Genomic DNA, 18,322 nt, shown 5'->3' with positions numbered 1-18,322 from the left:
AAGGTTGATTCATTTATGCGCGAGTGCGACAGAATTAAAAGGTTTCACCTCGTTTAGCTCTCTATTTTTAGTTAATTAGGCAAGAAATTTAATTAGGAAATGCGCGAATATAATGAACGAAAATGAAACCCTCTTTACGTATAAGGATGCTTTTTATGCACAATAAATACTACGCAGGTTGAATGGCTGGTCGATGAGAGACTCGACATATCTCACCATCACCAGCACTAAATATCATGAGATTTGGCTTCCACAACAAATCCCTGGTAGGACAAGGCTTAAAATTGCATTTATATATTTGGGTTAAATTCACGCCTATTGTTACTTAGCTTGTAAAAATTAATAATTCATAAACATTTTAACGGTTGTCAATTAAGCAAACTTTCTTCGTGAACACTTACGTTAATTATGTATCTAAAAAAAAAGGTCAATTGGATTAAGTTTATTTGCCAACCATTTACCATATTGACAATCAAGATAAACTGGAATTGAAATTAAGAATGCTAAGCTCTTTAATTTTCAGCAATAAACAGTATATAGACCATAGCAAGAATCCTTTTCATGGTTGAGTTATTTTCTCCAATTTCTTCCTTATAGCTTGAAATGTTTGAGTGATCACAACTTCGCAAGCTGGCATTTTAATAATGTAAGCGGTGGAGTTAGTGTATAATGCTATTTGTTAGCTTAGTAAAGAAGTGAATCTTTTTTAAAAAAATAGGGTTAGATTTAACGGTCACAAATGTATTGCTTTTTTAGTAGAATATTCCAAAAAATGGATTCCGACTTACCTATGGCAGAAACCATATACGGGACTAGTACCGATGATAATCACGTGATGACTGAGAGAGTCCGCAATTTAGCGGGTAGCATTTATCAAGAATTTGAACGAATGATTGGTAAATATGACGAAGATGTGGTCAAAGAACTTATGCCCCTGGTGGTTAGTGTTCTTGAAAGCCTGGATATGGCTTGCATGGAGAATCAAGAGCATGAAGTTGAACTAGAGTTATTACGAGAAGATAATGAACAATTAGTTACTCAATATGAACGAGAGAAGCAACTTAGGAAAGCTTCGGAACAGGTAAGCAAATTTTCAAGAGTAGAAACTAAAATCAATATAGCAGTCCCTACTTGTAGTGAAATTATTTTGGTTCAGAACTTATTTCAATAATAATACCAGGGAGCCCACCGGTCCTATAATTCCTATAAATTCCTATATTTTTGAACCTGTCCTTTATTATCCTATAATTTCATGAAAGGTCCTATAATATCCTATATTTTTGACTTAGTCGAAGTTTTCGTATAGTTTAGCATCAAATTTATCAAAATTTCGCTTTTTTTTTATCGAGATCACATTTGAATGGAGACCGAAATTGCGGAGCTCGCTTAGGATTTTTTATATATTATATTATGTTATATTTTAATTAAGTTCTTCTGAGTTTTCAAAGTAAAATCCAATTTGTTATTTTTTATTTTTTGGGGTTTTTCTACATATTTTAAGCCCAAAATTGTATTATATTAGAGCTGCATTTTTTGTCCTATATTTTCCTATAAAAACACGTGATTTTTTCTCCTATAAAATCCTATAATTCCGGAAAAAAATTCCTATTTTTCCTATAAGGAATTTAAATTTTAGAGTGGGCTCCCTGTAATACTAATATTACTGTAGGGTTCATTTGTTTTGGTTGGTTATTATACAATATTTCCATAATTTATATTAGAAATTATTTGAGATGGAATATTCGGTTGAAGATGAAAAAACTGATCTCCAAGGGAAAGTTGAAAGCATGGAGAGCATAGTAAGAATGTTAGAACTAAAAGCCAAAAACTCTAGTGATCACGCTTCGAGGTTAGAAGAAAAAGAGTCTGAAATGAAAAAGGAATATAACAAACTTCACGAACGCTATACTGAAGTAAGCTCGAGTGTTTTTGAAAGTGCAAAAAAATTTAATCAGTAGTGAAGAGTAAAATATTAATAACCTACTTTTGTAGTTGTTTAAAACCCACATGGACTATATGGAACGTTCCAAAATTCTTTTTGGCAGCGAGCGCTTTGATAGCCTGACTAACAAAGGCAAAATCAACTTAGCTTTTCCACAATTAAGGTCCACGTCAGTTTATTCGGGAAATGCCCCCGAAACGCCAGTCAAGTCCCTGACTAGTCCCATGGAATTTTCCAGCTTAGCTTCGCCTAATCGTAGCACCGATTCTAACACTAGTCTAAAAAGCGAATTGCAACAAGACGTTGTCACTTCCCCGATCAATCCTCCAAATACTCTAGAACCGAATGACCCTGATCAATCGGGGTTGATGTTAGAAAAAGGGCAACTAACTGATAGAGTAGCCCAAAGAGATCGCGGGACTGGTACTGGAGGTTGGGTCGATGGTTTTGGTTCTGATCTATCAGAAACAATTGGTACAACACCAGTTTTAGAGGATGTAGAAGACTTCTCGGAAGGCAGCTTTGGACCCGAGAGGTCTACTGTGGTTAAAAAGTGTGTTTTGAACTTTTAAAAAAGACTAAACTAAACTAAACTAGTTGTTTCCTAAAATATTTCAATTCTTATTATCATAGTGAACAACGTAGGCCAAATACACTGTATCAAGAACTTAGCTTTCAAGACTCGGATGTTCTTGGAGAGGTTGATGAAGGCGCTGATATCACGGGTATGTCCATTTTTATTTATTTTTCTTTGAAGACGCGATATGTAGGACCATAAACGTCAGGCACATATTCAGATCAGAATGGTGCAGTTTAAATAAATTTATAGCCTAACTTTAACTTGAAATCGAATTTTATTAATAATGCGGCATATCAGGAGGATATGTACATCCCGGAGAGTACGCTTCATCTGGTTAGTAAAATTGGTGTACCGTACAAAACCATATTTTTTTATTTAAACCCACTAATTTTTAATTCAAGCTAAGAATATTAATTTATTAAATTAAACGGCATGATTTTATTTTACGTTCTTTCATTTCTATCTTTAATCTATACACACACACATTAGCACAAAAAAAAAACCCTGTCGCTCTGTTTAATTTTGAATGAAACTCTTCCAGCAATCTTTTACAAGACCTATACTTTTTGTTAAAACAATTTTTACACTCGCAGAGATTCGAAACAAATAACGTATCTCGTAATATTTTAATTAATTTAAACATTAATGAAATTTGAATCATTTTTCTCCACAGTTTCTAGGGCATGCCTAGTACAATGTGTTTGAATGCGCTTTTTTCTCTTCATTTTTTTTTTTTTTTATTTTAGACAGTGATTCTGAACCTGAAAATGAGTCTAAAGGCGGACGTGGTAGGCTTTTGGCTTTTAACCTTATGTTTTGTTTTTTACATTTTTACGCCTAAATAGATTTAGATTAATTAGTTTAATTAGTAACTTACACCTCCAAACCACGCCCCTACCCAAAAAGGGCCAAAATACAAGACAGTATTTCACATTTCTCACTCACTGAATCATGTCACTTATTTTAATTTTTTTCACTAACTAAACTAAGCCTATTGTATTTATAAACTTTATTTAAACAATCCTGGTAAAAAAAAAAACCAAGTTCTTATAAAAATCCCTTTCGCTTATTACTAATATTTTTAGTCTATTAACGCTTAGCTTATATGCTAGCATAAGTTTATAAGATATGTTCCATATGTATGTCACTACCCATACTTCGTAATGTTAGAGGCTTAATGAGAGCTAGTTCAAGAACGACAAGTGAGAATTGACTACACTCGGTTTTGCAGTCCATCCTCCTCTTTAGTCTGTACTAAGCCTTTGACAGCGCCTCACTAGGCGTCGCTTTACGAGAATCTATGACGTTTCACCTACGTCACTTCATGACAAGCTCTCATTAACGAGTGACACACTTATGGAACATATCTTATAAACTTATGATGCTAGGGGAATATATATATATATTTTTTTTTTTTTTAACTTTTAGCTTCTTCTAATTGTTTTATAGAAAATAAGCTTGTGCTAATCAAAGCTATTGATTTGTTGATTTTTTAATTGATTTTGGTATTTAAATAATTTAGTTTGTTGCGTCACTCACAATCAGTGCTTTGATTATACTCACACGCCATTAAAGGGAGTATCAACCAAATCGAAAAAAAAAAAAAATCCTTCGCTAACCCAAAATTTCGCTTGTTTTAACCATATAACGCTATTTCTCCTAACTTCTAGCAGGAATGCGCAATTGTACCATGTACCTGCACAATCCCAGGTTTATACTCCCTTTAACAAAACTTCAAACGTGAAGGTTGGCACGTAACGTTTTACGTTGAAGTTTTTTTTTTTTTTTAAAGTTTCAGTTTGGTTTAATTACCCGGGTTAATAAATTTTGTGGTGTTTTTTCGATTCAAAATTTGCTTTAATATAAATTTGGCTTGCGAGGCTAAGATATCTTTAAAGTTAGAGTTTAGTTTGTTAAAATTAGATACAAAATTTGATCGGAAAACACAACCATTTTGAAAGTGTTTAAATTTTGGAGAAAAAAAAGTGAACAAAAATGACATTTCTTAAAACCTGGCTGTAATCATTACGTGAAAGAAATGAAGGTTTTAGGCAATGTAACATTCAAGGTTCATTTTTTTAAAAAGTTTTGATGCTTGGGTTACTTTTTTTTAATAATATTTAACTATGGCATAGTATTTTTTTATTTAACTATGGAGTGTGAATATTTTTATTGGGTTCTTGTGCTAATCCGTGTCTTTCCTTTCCTCATTTCCTTCTGTTGCTGCCCCTTTACGACGAATTTCCTGAATTATCTAGTTACTGACAACTTTTTTGGTAAGCATCGCTGCTTCCTATCATTTGACAAATAATTTAAAATAATGATTGTCGGTCTGTAACTAAAACAACTGACGTAGTTAAAATATATCAGGCTTGCATGATATCATTTAGTTTCAATTGAGTATGGCGCCCCAAAACAAATTCACTAATATATTTTGCTTTTTATTTTCACTTTAAAATATATATTTCACTCGAACAAATAATTTGCCTAGCGATTTAGTTGCTTTACTACATTATAAAAAAAGCGACAAAAGCGGCTATTTTATTTATAATTTTATCGCGTAGTGGATTTATTCTGGTATTAATTAACAATTATCTGATATTATTGTTGAAAGCAAAATATATTTGTGTATTTGTTGTAATTTCTTTGAAAGAATTTGACTTACACAATTTTATGGGCAGTTTTCTAAAATGCCTACGTCAGAAAGCAAATTCTTTCATACGTGTTAAATATTCCTCATTCCATATGAAAACGTCTTACACTCGAAATAAATGTCCATACAGGAATGGGAAAAGAAGTGGAAAATCTTATTATGGAGAACAACGAACTTCTGGCCACAAAGTGCGTTTCAGATTATTTTATTTTTTTTGTTTTGCTTTATACTGAGTCTGTTTCAGTGTTTTTACGCAACAGCTCAAGGGCATTGAAACGTTTTTTTTCTCTCCTCTTTTTCTTGCCACCGTTTGAAAATTAATTCAAAATATAATGTGTTTAAATTTGCCTAAACCCCCCTATCCCCATCCTAGGAATGCATTGAACATAGTCAAGGATGACCTAATTGCTAAAGTAGATGAATTAACCAGGTATGAAAGCGTATGGCGCCTTGGATTTTTTGTTTTAATCTGAATCATCTAACAAATTAAACTTTGGAATAAGACTTTTTAATTAAGGAAGCGGCTTTTTATCGCTAGCTGCTTATTAAGTTATTTTTTTTTTCATAACCTCTACAGCGAGCTTGAAATTATGAGAGAAGAAATTAAATCTGTTCAAACTGTGAAAGATAAACTTAAACAACGCGTAGTTGAACTCGAAGAGGAAGTTCGAAAAACTAAAGAAGACGCTGAAAAAGCCAGAGCGAATAAATCTGACGATGAGGTTTGTATCGTTTGTTTTTTGAATTTTTGTCGCGTTGCGTTTGAATGTAAATGGTTTTGATTGAGGAGCTTGGTTTTTTATCTAACTCGGAACTTTGCGTTTCAACTTTGTGTTTGACTCTTTCGCGCAAGGAGGATGTACCGATGGCTCAACGCAAACGGTTTACGCGCGTTGAAATGGCTCGAGTTTTGATGGAGAGAAATCAATATAAGGAAAGACTAATGGAATTGCAGGAAGCCGTTAGGTGGACTGAAATGATTAGAGCTTCGCGCAATGATACAACCATCGAAAGCAAAAAGAATAAGTCTTCCATCTGGAAATTGTAAGTATATTAATGTTTTAACTTGGTCATTTAGGCATATTTCTCTTTCATCGATGGTTTAAGGGGGTAAGGGCCTGGCAACCTTTGACGCGCAACGTTTTCTTAGGGTAGAAAACTGAAAAAATGTTTTTGTACATTGCCAGGCCCCCTTTAGACACTGGTTTTGAATAGCGTAAGATGCTAAGTTCGATATAGTACATTCATTATACCAAATTTGCTTTGTAATCACATTGTGCAAAAAAATATTAACATCTTTTCGATAAATTTGGTACAAACTCATTTCTGCGGGAAAAAAAAAAAAATTAAGAAATTGTGAAAGGCTAAAAGCATAGGTTCCCTTTTTGGTGAGAGTCGTTCACGTTAGACGTTAAATTTTGAAAGATTATTTTCGCCAAAATAGTTGAATTATTTTAGTGAAATGTTTTGTAAATGGATTTAATCATGGATGAGCCTGCTTTATTATAATCCCTTAAATGTTTATTTAGGCGGCGCTGCCAAATTTTAATCTTTCTTATGTTTTTGTGTTTTTTTGCATGATGTGATGATGTTTTATACCCAGTTAGGTTTAGTCGATTGTAAATGATAATAATTAGTATATAGATTACGTTACGCGCATGATATTAGCCGTTGCTGTTAAAAATTAGTTTTATTTAAATAAAGTAAGATAAATTCATTATTATTTGTGAAAATGGCCTACATTTAAGGGGGAATACATTATGACGGGGCTAGTTTAATTTAAATGTCACGTGCAATTATGTATCAGACAGTTTAGAAAAGAAATGATTTGACGAATAAAACTTACTAGCTTGCACGTAACTTTTAACTTATACTCGCGAAACACATTAGCATGTTTAAATCTGAACTTGTTAAAGAAAATTGAGTTATTATTTCATTTTACGTTTATTTCCAATTATATTATTATTATTATTTTTTCTATTTTATTTTTTTGTTTCTCTTCTTTTCCACTTTTCTCCTTCTCCGTGCAGTTTTAGCAACTTATTTAGTTCTCCCGAACGACCTCAGAGGAAACCTATGTCAAATTATATTAACGTGCAGTTCAATGCACCTACGTCTAACGTGACACCCGCTTTGGACACTATGAGGAAGAAACGCCTGGGAGATCGTCACAGGGGCTTTGACTTTTTAGATAGTGACCTGTAAGTCGATCCTTAAAAGTTGCTAACTTCTCGATAATAAGAGATAGATATCAAATCTTGTTTGTTTTGGGGGTTTTACGATGCGAAGAAAATATTTAGTTTATTGGGTGTTTATTTTATTTTGTGCTTATTGTAAATTACGTTAGTGGAAGTGTACGTCATTCTTACGCTAGATATTTTATGGCAGTCTAATTAATCGCGCCGAGGAAGCGCGTGGTCAGGTATAAGTCAACTTAGGTGTAAAGATTTTCTTTTGCTATTTCCATGCTTAGCGCGTCGGAGCGTTTGCAACAACAAAGGGCCAAAGAGCGCCGAGAGCAGTACAAGCAAGTGCGAGCTCACGTTCGTAAAGATGATGGTCGAATGCAAGCTTACGGATGGAGTCTCCCGACGAAATCTAGCGGACATACGGTACCCACTTCCGCGGCCAGTTCTTCTTCGAAAGTTCCGGCTATTGGGGCGCCACCCGGAAGCTCCGCGACTGTCGCCAAACCCAGTAACACCTCTCAAGTGCCTGTTCCTGTTCCCGTTTACTGTAGACCCTTGTTAGAAAAAGATCCAGGAATGAAGGTAATGAATGCCAATTTTTTATTTAGTCACTTTTTTTAATATCTTCAAATTGTAATACGCTTTTTGTTCCCGTACGTGGCTGCTATTAAATGGGATTTATCATTTTTTTTATAAAAGGATTGCGCGGTAATTACGCAGATATATAGCCTTAAAGTTATGTTGACTAAAATTAACTTTTTAAGTGTTAAATTACTTGTTTTATTAGATTTGGTGCGCTGCAGGGGTCAATATGACGGGTGGACGTACGTTGGATGGAGGGGAGATCGTTGGGGCTAGTGTGTTTTATACCGCGCCTCCGGCAAAAACTACTACTAAAGATCCGGCCAGTTTATCGGAAGTTGAGAAATTAGATCAAGAATTGAAAGTACGGTATTAATTGGTTCTTACTTAGATATAAAGTTTACAAACGTTTAACGAATAAATTGTAGGAAAGTGAATGGGACCGAAAGGAGCATGAAGAAATAGAACAACATTTATCATCTCTAGTTTGGATATGCACAAGTACGCATACAAATAGCAAAGTCACCGTTATTGATGCTCATAATCCTGGAGATATACTGGACTCTTTTCCCGTATGCTCCTCTCATTTACTCTGCATTGCAAGCGTACCTGGTAGGTGGCGGAATTAACTACCTTCCATTGCCAAGCTTAGTTCTTACAGAATTGTTTTTAATTATTCGCGCGAAGGTGCTAAAGAAACGGACTATCCCGTGGACGACGACTTTAAAAACATCGCGACTCAATCGCAAACTGAACTGGATGCGGATAAACCCGAAGCTGAAAAAACTGAAAGCGCTTCTAAGGAAAATTCCGCGGGTCCAAACGAAGAAGAAACCAAAGACGAAAGCGACGAAGGAGGCATGAAAATAGGAAATATTACATTTGTCAGTTGCGCCACGGGAGGTACGAGTAGACCTCCGTCTCCACCTTCAAACCAGGAGGCTTCCAGTTCTAAAGAAGCGAGTGGCGAAGCGACTGCTACCGAAATTGTTTCACCAAGCTCTGCCCAACAGAAGTGGGTTGTGATGAAGGAACCGACTGATTTAATTAAAGATGGTGTCTCAGAGTTGCCAAAAGATAACGCGTTAGCTTATGACGAAGTTGAGAAAATGTCCAGCGTTTTGCCCACAATGTGGCTGGGCTCTCAAAGTGGTAGCATCTATGTCCATTCTTCCGCTGCTCAGTGGAAAAGATGCATTCATTCGGTCAAGCTTAAGGACTCGGTGCTTAACATAGTGTAAGCGGGAAAACACTTAATAATTGCGCGCAATTGATAATATGAAATTATAATGTTTATTTCAGTCATGTTAAAGGTAGAGTTTTCGCCGCTCTCGCTGACGGTACAGTCGCGGTTTTTCACAGAGCTCAAGGTGAAATCTTAAGTTTCCATAGGCTTTGAGAGCCTGGTATTGACTCTGGACAATTTCAGATGGTCAATGGGATTTAACGAACTATCACGTCATTGACTTGGGCAAACCGCATCACTCCATTCGTTGTATGTCGGTTGTTCATGGCAAAGTCTGGTGTGGTTACAGAAATCGAATTCACGTTATCAATCCCAAGCTACTATCCGTTGATAAATCATTTGACGCTCATCCCAGGAAGGAGAGTCAAGTTCGTCAAATGGCTTGGGCTGGCGATGGGGTTTGGGTCTCAATTAGATTGGACAGTACATTAAGGCTTTATCACGCTCACACTCATCAGCATTTACAAGATGTTGACATTGAACCTTATGTCAGTAAAATGTTAGGTAAGAAAATGCCTATCCTCGACTTAAGCGCGTTTCTGAGTACTCTTTATCGTGTAGGAACTGGCAAACTTGGTTTTTCATTCGTAAGGATCACGGCCCTTCTAATTTCGTGTAATCGCTTGTGGATGGGGACTGGAAATGGAGTCATTATATCTGTGCCACTTTCCGAAGGTAAGAGAGCCGTTTCATTGGACCAGTTAGGAAAGAATCTCGATAAATATTTGCTCTTGGTACTTAGGCAACAAACCCAGTGTTCCTAGCTCGGGTACTAGCGGTGGTAAAACACCTGGTGGGGTTGTGAGAGTCTATGCTGACGGGAAAGACACCGTCACTCCTGGAAGTTTCATTCCTTATTGTTCTATGGCTCAAGCGCAATTGTCTTTCCATGGTCATAGAGACGCGGTCAAATTCTTTGTCTCAGTTCCTGGTAAGTATTTCTTACGATAAACCTTTAATTTTTCAGCGTTTTTGTTTTTAAATAAAATGGAAAATCGGCAATGAGACTTTTTATTTATCTAAACAGGTGAAGGTAGTTTACTAGGATCATCAGTTGTTATTGGCGAGGATAAGGCAGCGAGTTCCTCTCAGATACCAGCTCAAATCTCCAAGACGGAGCGTAAGGATAAGAAAAAACCCAAATTCATGCTGGTTTTATCTGGAGGTGAAGGTTACATTGACTTCAGAATTGGTACGTAATGAAGTTTTGACATTAGAACATGTCAACCAACTATTTTGAGTCGGGGCTCGAGAGTTTTTTGTTATAGGGAGGAGGAACTTCCTCCCCTGCAGTTGGGAGTCAGGGTATAAGTTTCGTGGCACACCGTTACATGTTGCAATTGTTTTAGTTCTCTTTTAATGAATCCCTCTGCATTCTACAACACTTTTCGTACTTATGTGGTATAAAAAATGGCGGGTTTTTTTGGGAGTGTTACAGGGAGCCCACCGGTCCTATAATTCCTATAAATTCCTATATTTTTGAACCTGTCCTTTATTATCCTATAATTTCATGAAAGGTCCTATAATATCCTATATTTTTGACTTAGTCGAAGTTTTCGTATAGTTTAGCATCAAATTTATCGAAATTTAGCTTTTTTTTTTATCGAGATCACATTTGAATGGAGACCGAAATTGTGGAGCTCGCTTAGGATTTTTTATATATTATATTATGTTATATTATATTTTAATTAAGTTCTTCTGAGTTTTCAAAGTAAAATCCAATTTGTTATTTTTTATTTTTTTGGGATTTTTCAACATAGTTTAAGCCCCAAAATTGTATTATATTAGAGCTGCATTTTTAGTCCTATATTTTCCTATAAAAACACGTGATTTTTTCTCCTATAAAATCCTATAATTCCGGAAAAAAATTCCTATTTTTCCTATAAGGAATTTAAATTTAAGAGTGGGCTCCCTGGTGTTAGTAATGTTATAGTTTACGTCCCCTCTTGAAGATCGCGGCGCCAGTATATTTCACAGTATAACACACGCGTTGTAAATTGAACAATTTTTATGTCGTCTCTCTGGTTAGGGCTCTTATTATCACGAGTATAAGAAATATTTTTCACAGGTGATGGCGAAGAAGAAGATCCAGACGCTGCACCGGTGGCACTTCCTACCGCAATTGAGAAGAAACCGCCTCAAGGTCTATCTAAAGGAGAACGGAGTCATCTAATAGTATGGCAAGTCGCAAATTGCGATTAAAAAAAAAACTTTATAAACTATTAACCGGTAAATACACAAACAATTGCATGCTTTATTATAAGCCTATTTGCTCCGTTTTTTGCCTATGAAAAGTTGACAGCGAGCATTTTTCGGGATTATAACAACGCGCCGTGTTTATATAAATGTCTAACGTACGCATTGTATATTAAAAAAAAAAAAAAAAAGACCGGAAAAGGATATGACTTCTAAAACTATGAAGTTCTCGTTTGTATGAAAGTTATAATAACAAAACTATTTATTTAAAAAAACCAATTAAATTAATTAATTAACCCCCCCTAGTGTTGCGAATAACTAATACACGTTTAAATATTGTACATGACTTTTCTCTTCCAGTTTACTCTTTTTTTTTTTTTCTTAAAAAAGAACCCAGTATACTTTGTTAAAATTGAATATCGCTGATTCTTCGATCGTTATACGTTTAATTTTATTTTTTTCAGAGCCCCCGTTTTTATTTTTTTTGATTTATGTGTTTTAGAATATTTTAGATTCGTCTTTTTGATACATACATCAACGCGACTAAATTCAAATTTTCTCCTCTCAAACGTAAAACGTAACTGTAGTTTGTTAATTAATTAGACCTATGAAATATTTATTGCCTTACTAATTTGCGAGGTTGTTTTTCGCGTAAAAAATTAACTTTTTAGGTCCCAAGTGGAAGTAAATTAAAGTTATTATATTTAGTTAAGGATGATTAATATTTATGTTCAATCTGTGGCTATTTTTGTTAGTCAATAGGGGTTTCAATTGAAACTGTTGTTATTTGCGAAGAAAACTTTATCGTTGTATATTATAAGACGGCAGAAGTTAAACAATATTTAATAGTTAAATATTTTTTAAGTTAAGAAAACTGTCTCGTCTAAAGGTAAAGTAGAAATACAACCAGCCCGTGTTATAAGAACACTTTCAAAAATAGCCACACTTTAAAATAACAATCCATTATTAAATTTTCGTACATAATACAAAAAGTAAGACTGTATTTGTAACAAAAAATTATTATTAGACAATTTGTATAAAATTGAAACGCTATTTACGCGTTTGATATATATTTCTTAGAATTGGTAAATTTTTTTCAAATCCTATATTAGGATAATTTTATTACACTTTAATGTATATTTTATCCGTTTTTTTTTCTCTTTTTTTAGGCATGTAACATTACATTACTTAAAAATAATATTTGTTTCCAACACAGTTTTGCCGAAATTTTGCAAAAAACAGGAAACCTTAATTTTGTTTCTAATTTAAATGAAAATTAATTGTAGAGTTTTAGTTTTAATTAAGTTAAGGTAGCGCGCAGCCAAAATTTCTGTTTTTCAAATTTAAATATATAGAACGAGTCCCTGTAAGTAAAATTTACGACAAAAGATAGGTGAATCGAAAATATATATATATATAGTTTTTGATACATAGTCTTTAGGAAAATTTCATTCAAATTTATTAATATCGGCATTTAAGAGCATTAATATTAATGAATTGTATAAAGGAGGTTCGAATTCAAACGGGGAAGTAATAATGTACAGTTGTAATTTTTGGTTGTATATGATTTAAATTGAATTTTCCTCCTTGTCGAGCATTATTGAAATATATATATTATTTGGTCCCAGTTTCTTGAAATTGAATTATCCATTTTTTTCCACTGTCATTTAAGGATTAAAGTCAAATTAAAAATTGGGGTTATTAAAACAGTAGCCATTCTAGTCAGATTTGAAACAAAGCTTGTGATATCAAAGGGATTTTCTGCGAAAATTTTATTTTAAATATATTTAAAGCTTCTGTCTCTGGCTGCGAAAAGTTTTGTTTTTATAAATTTACAGTTCTACGGTTCTTCTGAGGGAAAAACCCGTTTTTGTTTAAGAGTTTCATTTGGAAATTAACCCGAAAGTATCTGTATTTCTGTGACTGACTTAAGAATTCGGTAATAAACGTTATTCAATTGTAAGTTTTTGAAGTAGACCATATTTTTGGTTCAAGATATAGCGTTACTATTCTGTTTTTTATCTCTCCGAGTGACGATGACGTCACAGAGAGGTATTACACTGGATGTGTCTGTCACGGCGTAGCCGACTTGTATTATTAATACAAGTCGGCTATGGTCACGGTCACCGTGTTCGCAAAATTGTAAAAACATTTATAATCCGTGTACATAAGTTTATAAGATATGTTCCATAAGTGTGTCACTCGTTAATGAGAGCTTGTCATGAAGTGACGTGGGTGAAACGTCATAGATTCTCGTAAAGCGACGCCTGGTGAGGCGCTGCCAAAGGCTTAGTACAGACTAAATAGGAGGATGGACTGCAAAACCGAGTGTAGTCAATTCTCGCGTCTCTAAGCTCTCATTAAGCCTCTAGCATTACGAAGTATAGGTAGTGACATACTTATGGAACATATCTTATAAACTTATGCCGTGTATTTATTCATTATGCACAACTGTGTTGAAGAGTAAGGTAGTACTGGATAATATTATATTACACTTTAATTTCAGAACTTTTATTTGATCTAGATCAACGTAAAACTGGGTCCCCTGTAAAATTAATTAACTTTCATAGGAATTAGTTTAATTATTATGATTTCAGGTTTCGACCTATTAGACAAACATGTTTATAGGGTGATTTTTCCAGATATAGGAATCCATAAACTCCGGGACCACTTTTCAAAAGTGGAGAAAAGTGTTTTGGGCTGTTTAGAAGACATTAGTAAATTGTAATTATTAATATAATATATATTATATAATATATATAATTATATAATTATTAATTATATTAGAAAATAGAAACAATAAAATTGAAACGCACGCTCCCGCCATATTTTGAAGTCTGCCTAACTTCAGCAGCGCCATCTAGCGGTCCATGTTTGCAATCAATAAGGCTATTCATTCTGGATTATTTTTGGGGCGTTTTTCGTGATCACCGGCTGCTGCGATTTTCTGTGCGATCTTTGCTGGTAAATATTTTGATTTTATTTATATTTTAAGGGTTAATTTGGATTAATTACCAAAGTTTTATTGCTACCAATCGGAAATTAAGCGTTGCAAGTGGAAAATTTATGGTCTACCGTGCCAAATACGTTTGTTAATTACGACCAAGGCTTAGTATCCTATGTCTTTTGGAAGTTTTGGCTGGAGCCGCGTTGGCACACTACGACCAAGGCTTATTAACCTTGTCTTTTTGGGAGTTGGCCTGGCCGCCTGAAGCTGTTGCCTCTTTCAGTAGTGCATGGCTACAGAGATCTTTCCAGGTAAATATTTTATTTATATATTAAGGGTTAATTTAGATTAAATACCAAAGTTTCATCGCAACTGAATGGTAATTTAGCGTTACAGGTGGGAAATGTATCGTTAAACGTGCAAAATATGTTTGTTAATTACGACCATTGTCTGTTTGAAGAAAACATAGCCTTAGTCGATATTATATATTGGTTACCAAACATAATGGTAGTTATTTGGAACTCCATAGTTCTAAATAACTAATGCACTTTTGTTACTTTGGTTATTGGGTTTATTTTGCCCTTAACTGAAGCAAGTAGAAAACCTTTAATGGCAGGTGTATTAACGCCGAAATGAGATTTTTAAGTACTGCACTTCTCTAAAGTGTATTCAATTAACAAATCTATTGGTGTAAATATGGGTGTCTGGCCCATTTGTTTTCACCGTAACAGCTCTATTTGTGTAGTTACTACTACAGGGTTGCCACAGTACCTGGAAAAGTCAGGGAATTTGAAAAAAGGTGTAAAAAGTCAGGAAATTTGAAAATTTTCGTAAAAGTCAGGGAATTTCCCTTGCATACGGACTTGAAAGTGTGTAGTTATGGTCAAGTGGGCACACCAGCTCAATGATAACGTTCTCTTGGCCTACATTAACTGTTTCTGATAATTCCTAACAAAGTTTTATTAACTACTAAGTAGAATTTTCAATTAAAAACTGTGATAAAATTAGCAATAATTTAAATAGTACAAAGCTGATGATAAATATGGAGTTTTTAAAGGCTGCATTCTCACTTTTCTGTTAGTGTAAGTTTGAAAATTGGTCAGGGAAATTGGCTTTAGATGGTCAGGGAAAACCTGGAAAAGTCAGGGAATTTCGAAATGAAAAATCTGTGGCAACCCTGTACTAGTTAGCCGTATCGAAATGGCTTCTTAGAAATATTTCAGAAGTTTATTTTGGGGAGTTGTGGTGATATGACACACAGTATTCGTGATTCACATTTATGTCGTACTTATTCTAAACATTTGAAATTAATGTTATTAATTGCGCATTGCATTTATTTCTGGTTTTACTATTCAATCTTTTTAGTCGGTTTAAAAGTAATTGAAAGTGATTATTTAATTGATATTTCAAGATTGACTCTAAACTGTATCAAGATTTATTTTTCTAGTTACGTTAAATGATTTGTTTGAAAAGTAAAACTAATGTTATTCAAAATACTCAGGGTCGGATTAAGAGGGGTTGAGGGGCACAGGCCCCCGGGCGCAAGGCTTGTTGGGGATGCATTGAGTTCCCCATTCAACCATACTAAAAACTTGGGGATCAAGTAAACAGGGGCCCAGTAATTGAGGAAAATATTCACAAACATACCCCCTCCATAGGAATATCATTGCACCCAACTTTGGAGTCTCATAACTCTGGTTCTACTAGAGATGGGAAGATGCCCTTTGAGTATGTTATAGTCCTATTCCCCCCATCCAACCATACTAAAAACTTGCGCATCCTTTAAACAGGGGCCAAGTAATTGAGGAAAGTATTAATAAACATACCCCTCTCCATAGGAATAGCATTACACCCAACTTTGGAGGTTCATAACTCTGGTTCTACTAGAGATAGGGAGATACCCTTTGAGTATGTTATAGTCCTTTTTACTCCCCCCCAATCCAACCATACTAAAATCTTGCGGATCGGTTAAACAGGGGGGAAGTAATTGAGGAAAGTATTTATAAACATACCCCTCTCCATAGAAATAGCATTACACCCCACTTTGGAGGTTCATAACTCTGGTTCTAGTAGAGATGGGAAGATGCCCATTGAGTATGTTATAGTGCTATTTGCCCCCCCCATCAAACCATACTAAAAACTTGAGGATAGGTTAAACAGGGGCGAAGTAATTGAGGAAAGTATTTATAAACATACCCCTCTCCATAGGAATAGCTTTACACCCAACTTTGGAGGTTCATAACTCTGGTTCTACTAGAGATAGGGATATGCCCTTTGAGTATGTTTTAGTCAGGGCCGGATTAGAGGGGGGCGAGGGGGTTCTGTCCCACGGGTGCAACGCTTGTTGGGGGCACATTGAGTTATACTATTCCCCCCTTAGCAACATTTGCTGTTCCTTTTTTTCGACTTAAGGTGGCGCACATTATCTCGACCCCCGGATCAAAATTGCTTAATCCGGCCCTGAAAATACTTGTTCCATTTAAGTTGATAATAATTATAATCATTATTTGATTGTTTGAATTTTATTTTTTATAGCTACCATCTGTTTCCAAAGCAGAAATTTATGTTGGATTGTAGAACCAATATCTATTTATTTGGCAAAATAGCACCCAATATTAATCAGGTCAATGAACCCATTACAATCCCCTTCTTAATTCAGGTCTACTCTTTGATTTTATCCGTTGAAAGGGAATCTCATTACCAAAACTATTTAGACAGCCTGTGAGACATTTAGGCAATTATTAGGGTATTTAGTTTATTATTTATTATTCTATTTATTGTTAGAAGGGAAGCGCTGTGTCCTTTAATTTTTAGGGATTTTTCTTTTCGCCAGGACATAAATAAAATCTTACTTATGGAATAGGTGAACACTGGTCCTAGCCCTCCCTTTTAAGAATAATGAACGCGTAATCAGGATTTCAAAGGTGAGATTCCCTTTGCGGTATTAAGGTATCTAGTTTATGGTTTTAATTATTAATGTTTTAGGAGAAAAGCGTTTGGCAACTCGTTGAGGGAGTTTTGTAGGATCTAAATAAATTTATGATTTAGGTTTAAGGTAGAAGGTTGCTTATACGCTTTGTCCTTTAAAATTAAACACGATTTTAAGCGGGTTTATGGTGGGGCTTAGCTTTTTATGGTATTCTTTCCCTATTAATATTACGAGGGTGCTATTTATGCCAAAAAAATAGTCATTTGTCTTCTGCCGGAACCTTTAGCGCCGCATCATGCGAGGATACTCGAGTGGATTTCGTATTAAGGTAATAAATGTTGTTCGTGTGTCATTTTTTACAAATATTAATTCGTATTTTTCTTGTGCAGGAAGAAGTGGACGTCTGCGAGTGGACTTTCATTGGAAATCCCATGCTAAGGACGAAGTTTCCTGGTTTTGGGGGCTCCACAGCGGGCTTTAGTTTAAATTTAATAATTCCCGAGTGAAACAGGGACTTGTTAAATTTAAATTGGGCCCGCAAGCCTGACGTTAGGCCTGGTAACTTGTGGTCAATGAAAAGTTTCGTTATTAGACTCGGTTCAAAAAAATCAATCGATTTACTTATAATCATTTTTTTGACCTTTTTGTGCATATTTTTATGATTTTTTTATTAATTTTTTATAAAATTTTAATTTTTTTGTATAAAAAATAATTTTTTATATATTTTTATTTTCTTTTTATTAAGTAAAAAAAGCTTAAAAAAGGGGTCAAAAATATCGCCCCAAGTCCAGAGGTAAAAAAACTGAAACCAAGTTTAGTATATTAAAAATTCAAGAAAAGAAAGAACGAGGTTTAAGGCAAAATTTATTCAATGAAAAAGAAAAAACCAAAGTGTTTACAAAAATTTCGAACAAAAAAATATTAAAGAGGTTGGTAAGTTAAAGTTTGAACGCAAAAAAATAATAAGTAGTTACAAATAAAATTCACAAGCAAAAAAATTAAGTTAAGTGGTTACATGAAAAATTTTCAAGTAAAAAAGATATATTTTGTGTCTTCTA

At 34.5% G+C, this 18,322-nt stretch overlaps 1 protein-coding gene and 2 long non-coding RNA genes across 11 annotated transcripts; 2 read left to right on the top strand and 1 right to left on the bottom strand.

Moving 5' to 3' along the window:
* Positions 1 to 19: 19 nt before the first annotated feature.
* Positions 20 to 13,351, top strand: syd (JNK-interacting protein syd). 9 transcript variants are annotated; one of them, XM_089852470.1, is made up of 24 exons: positions 21 to 266; positions 598 to 646; positions 757 to 1,081; positions 1,722 to 1,913; positions 1,993 to 2,495; positions 2,576 to 2,667; positions 2,820 to 2,855; positions 3,269 to 3,310; positions 4,781 to 4,798; positions 5,306 to 5,363; positions 5,549 to 5,605; positions 5,753 to 5,897; positions 6,029 to 6,219; positions 7,206 to 7,376; positions 7,649 to 7,946; positions 8,152 to 8,310; positions 8,375 to 8,558; positions 8,634 to 9,183; positions 9,249 to 9,316; positions 9,376 to 9,696; positions 9,754 to 9,867; positions 9,935 to 10,123; positions 10,220 to 10,384; positions 11,261 to 13,351. In XM_089852470.1, exons 3-24 carry the CDS (start codon positions 773 to 775, stop codon positions 11,392 to 11,394), a joined length of 3,996 nt encoding a protein of 1,331 aa, XP_089708596.1. In that variant the 5' UTR covers positions 21 to 266; positions 598 to 646; positions 757 to 772; the 3' UTR covers positions 11,395 to 13,351. The 9 variants fall into 9 exon arrangements, with proteins under 9 accessions (XP_089708595.1, XP_089708596.1, XP_089708590.1 ...); XM_089852464.1 differs by lacking the exon at positions 2,820 to 2,855 and having other exon boundaries at positions 760 to 1,081; XM_089852466.1 differs by lacking the exon at positions 2,820 to 2,855 and having other exon boundaries at positions 22 to 266; positions 6,032 to 6,219.
* A 101-nt stretch (positions 13,352 to 13,452) lies between these two features.
* On the bottom strand, positions 13,453 to 14,509 carry LOC149623510 (uncharacterized). The gene is made up of 3 exons (XR_016374741.1): positions 14,404 to 14,509; positions 14,205 to 14,335; positions 13,453 to 14,088 (listed from the first exon to the last, which is right to left on the bottom strand). It is a non-coding gene; the product is annotated as an uncharacterized LOC149623510 (long non-coding RNA).
* LOC149623509 (uncharacterized) lies at positions 14,503 to 18,322 on the top strand. Its single transcript, XR_016374739.1, has 3 exons — positions 14,503 to 14,646; positions 16,871 to 17,592; positions 17,654 to 18,322. It is a non-coding gene; the product is annotated as an uncharacterized LOC149623509 (long non-coding RNA).

This window comes from Phalangium opilio, unplaced genomic scaffold, assembly GCF_054372755.1.
Source record: "Phalangium opilio isolate 3A_F unplaced genomic scaffold, DU_Popi_V2 ptg000113l_1, whole genome shotgun sequence".
NCBI lineage: Eukaryota > Metazoa > Arthropoda > Arachnida > Opiliones > Phalangiidae > Phalangium > Phalangium opilio.
Note: the sequence above shows the minus strand (reverse complement) of the source record. Positions and strands in the feature narration are given on the sequence as shown.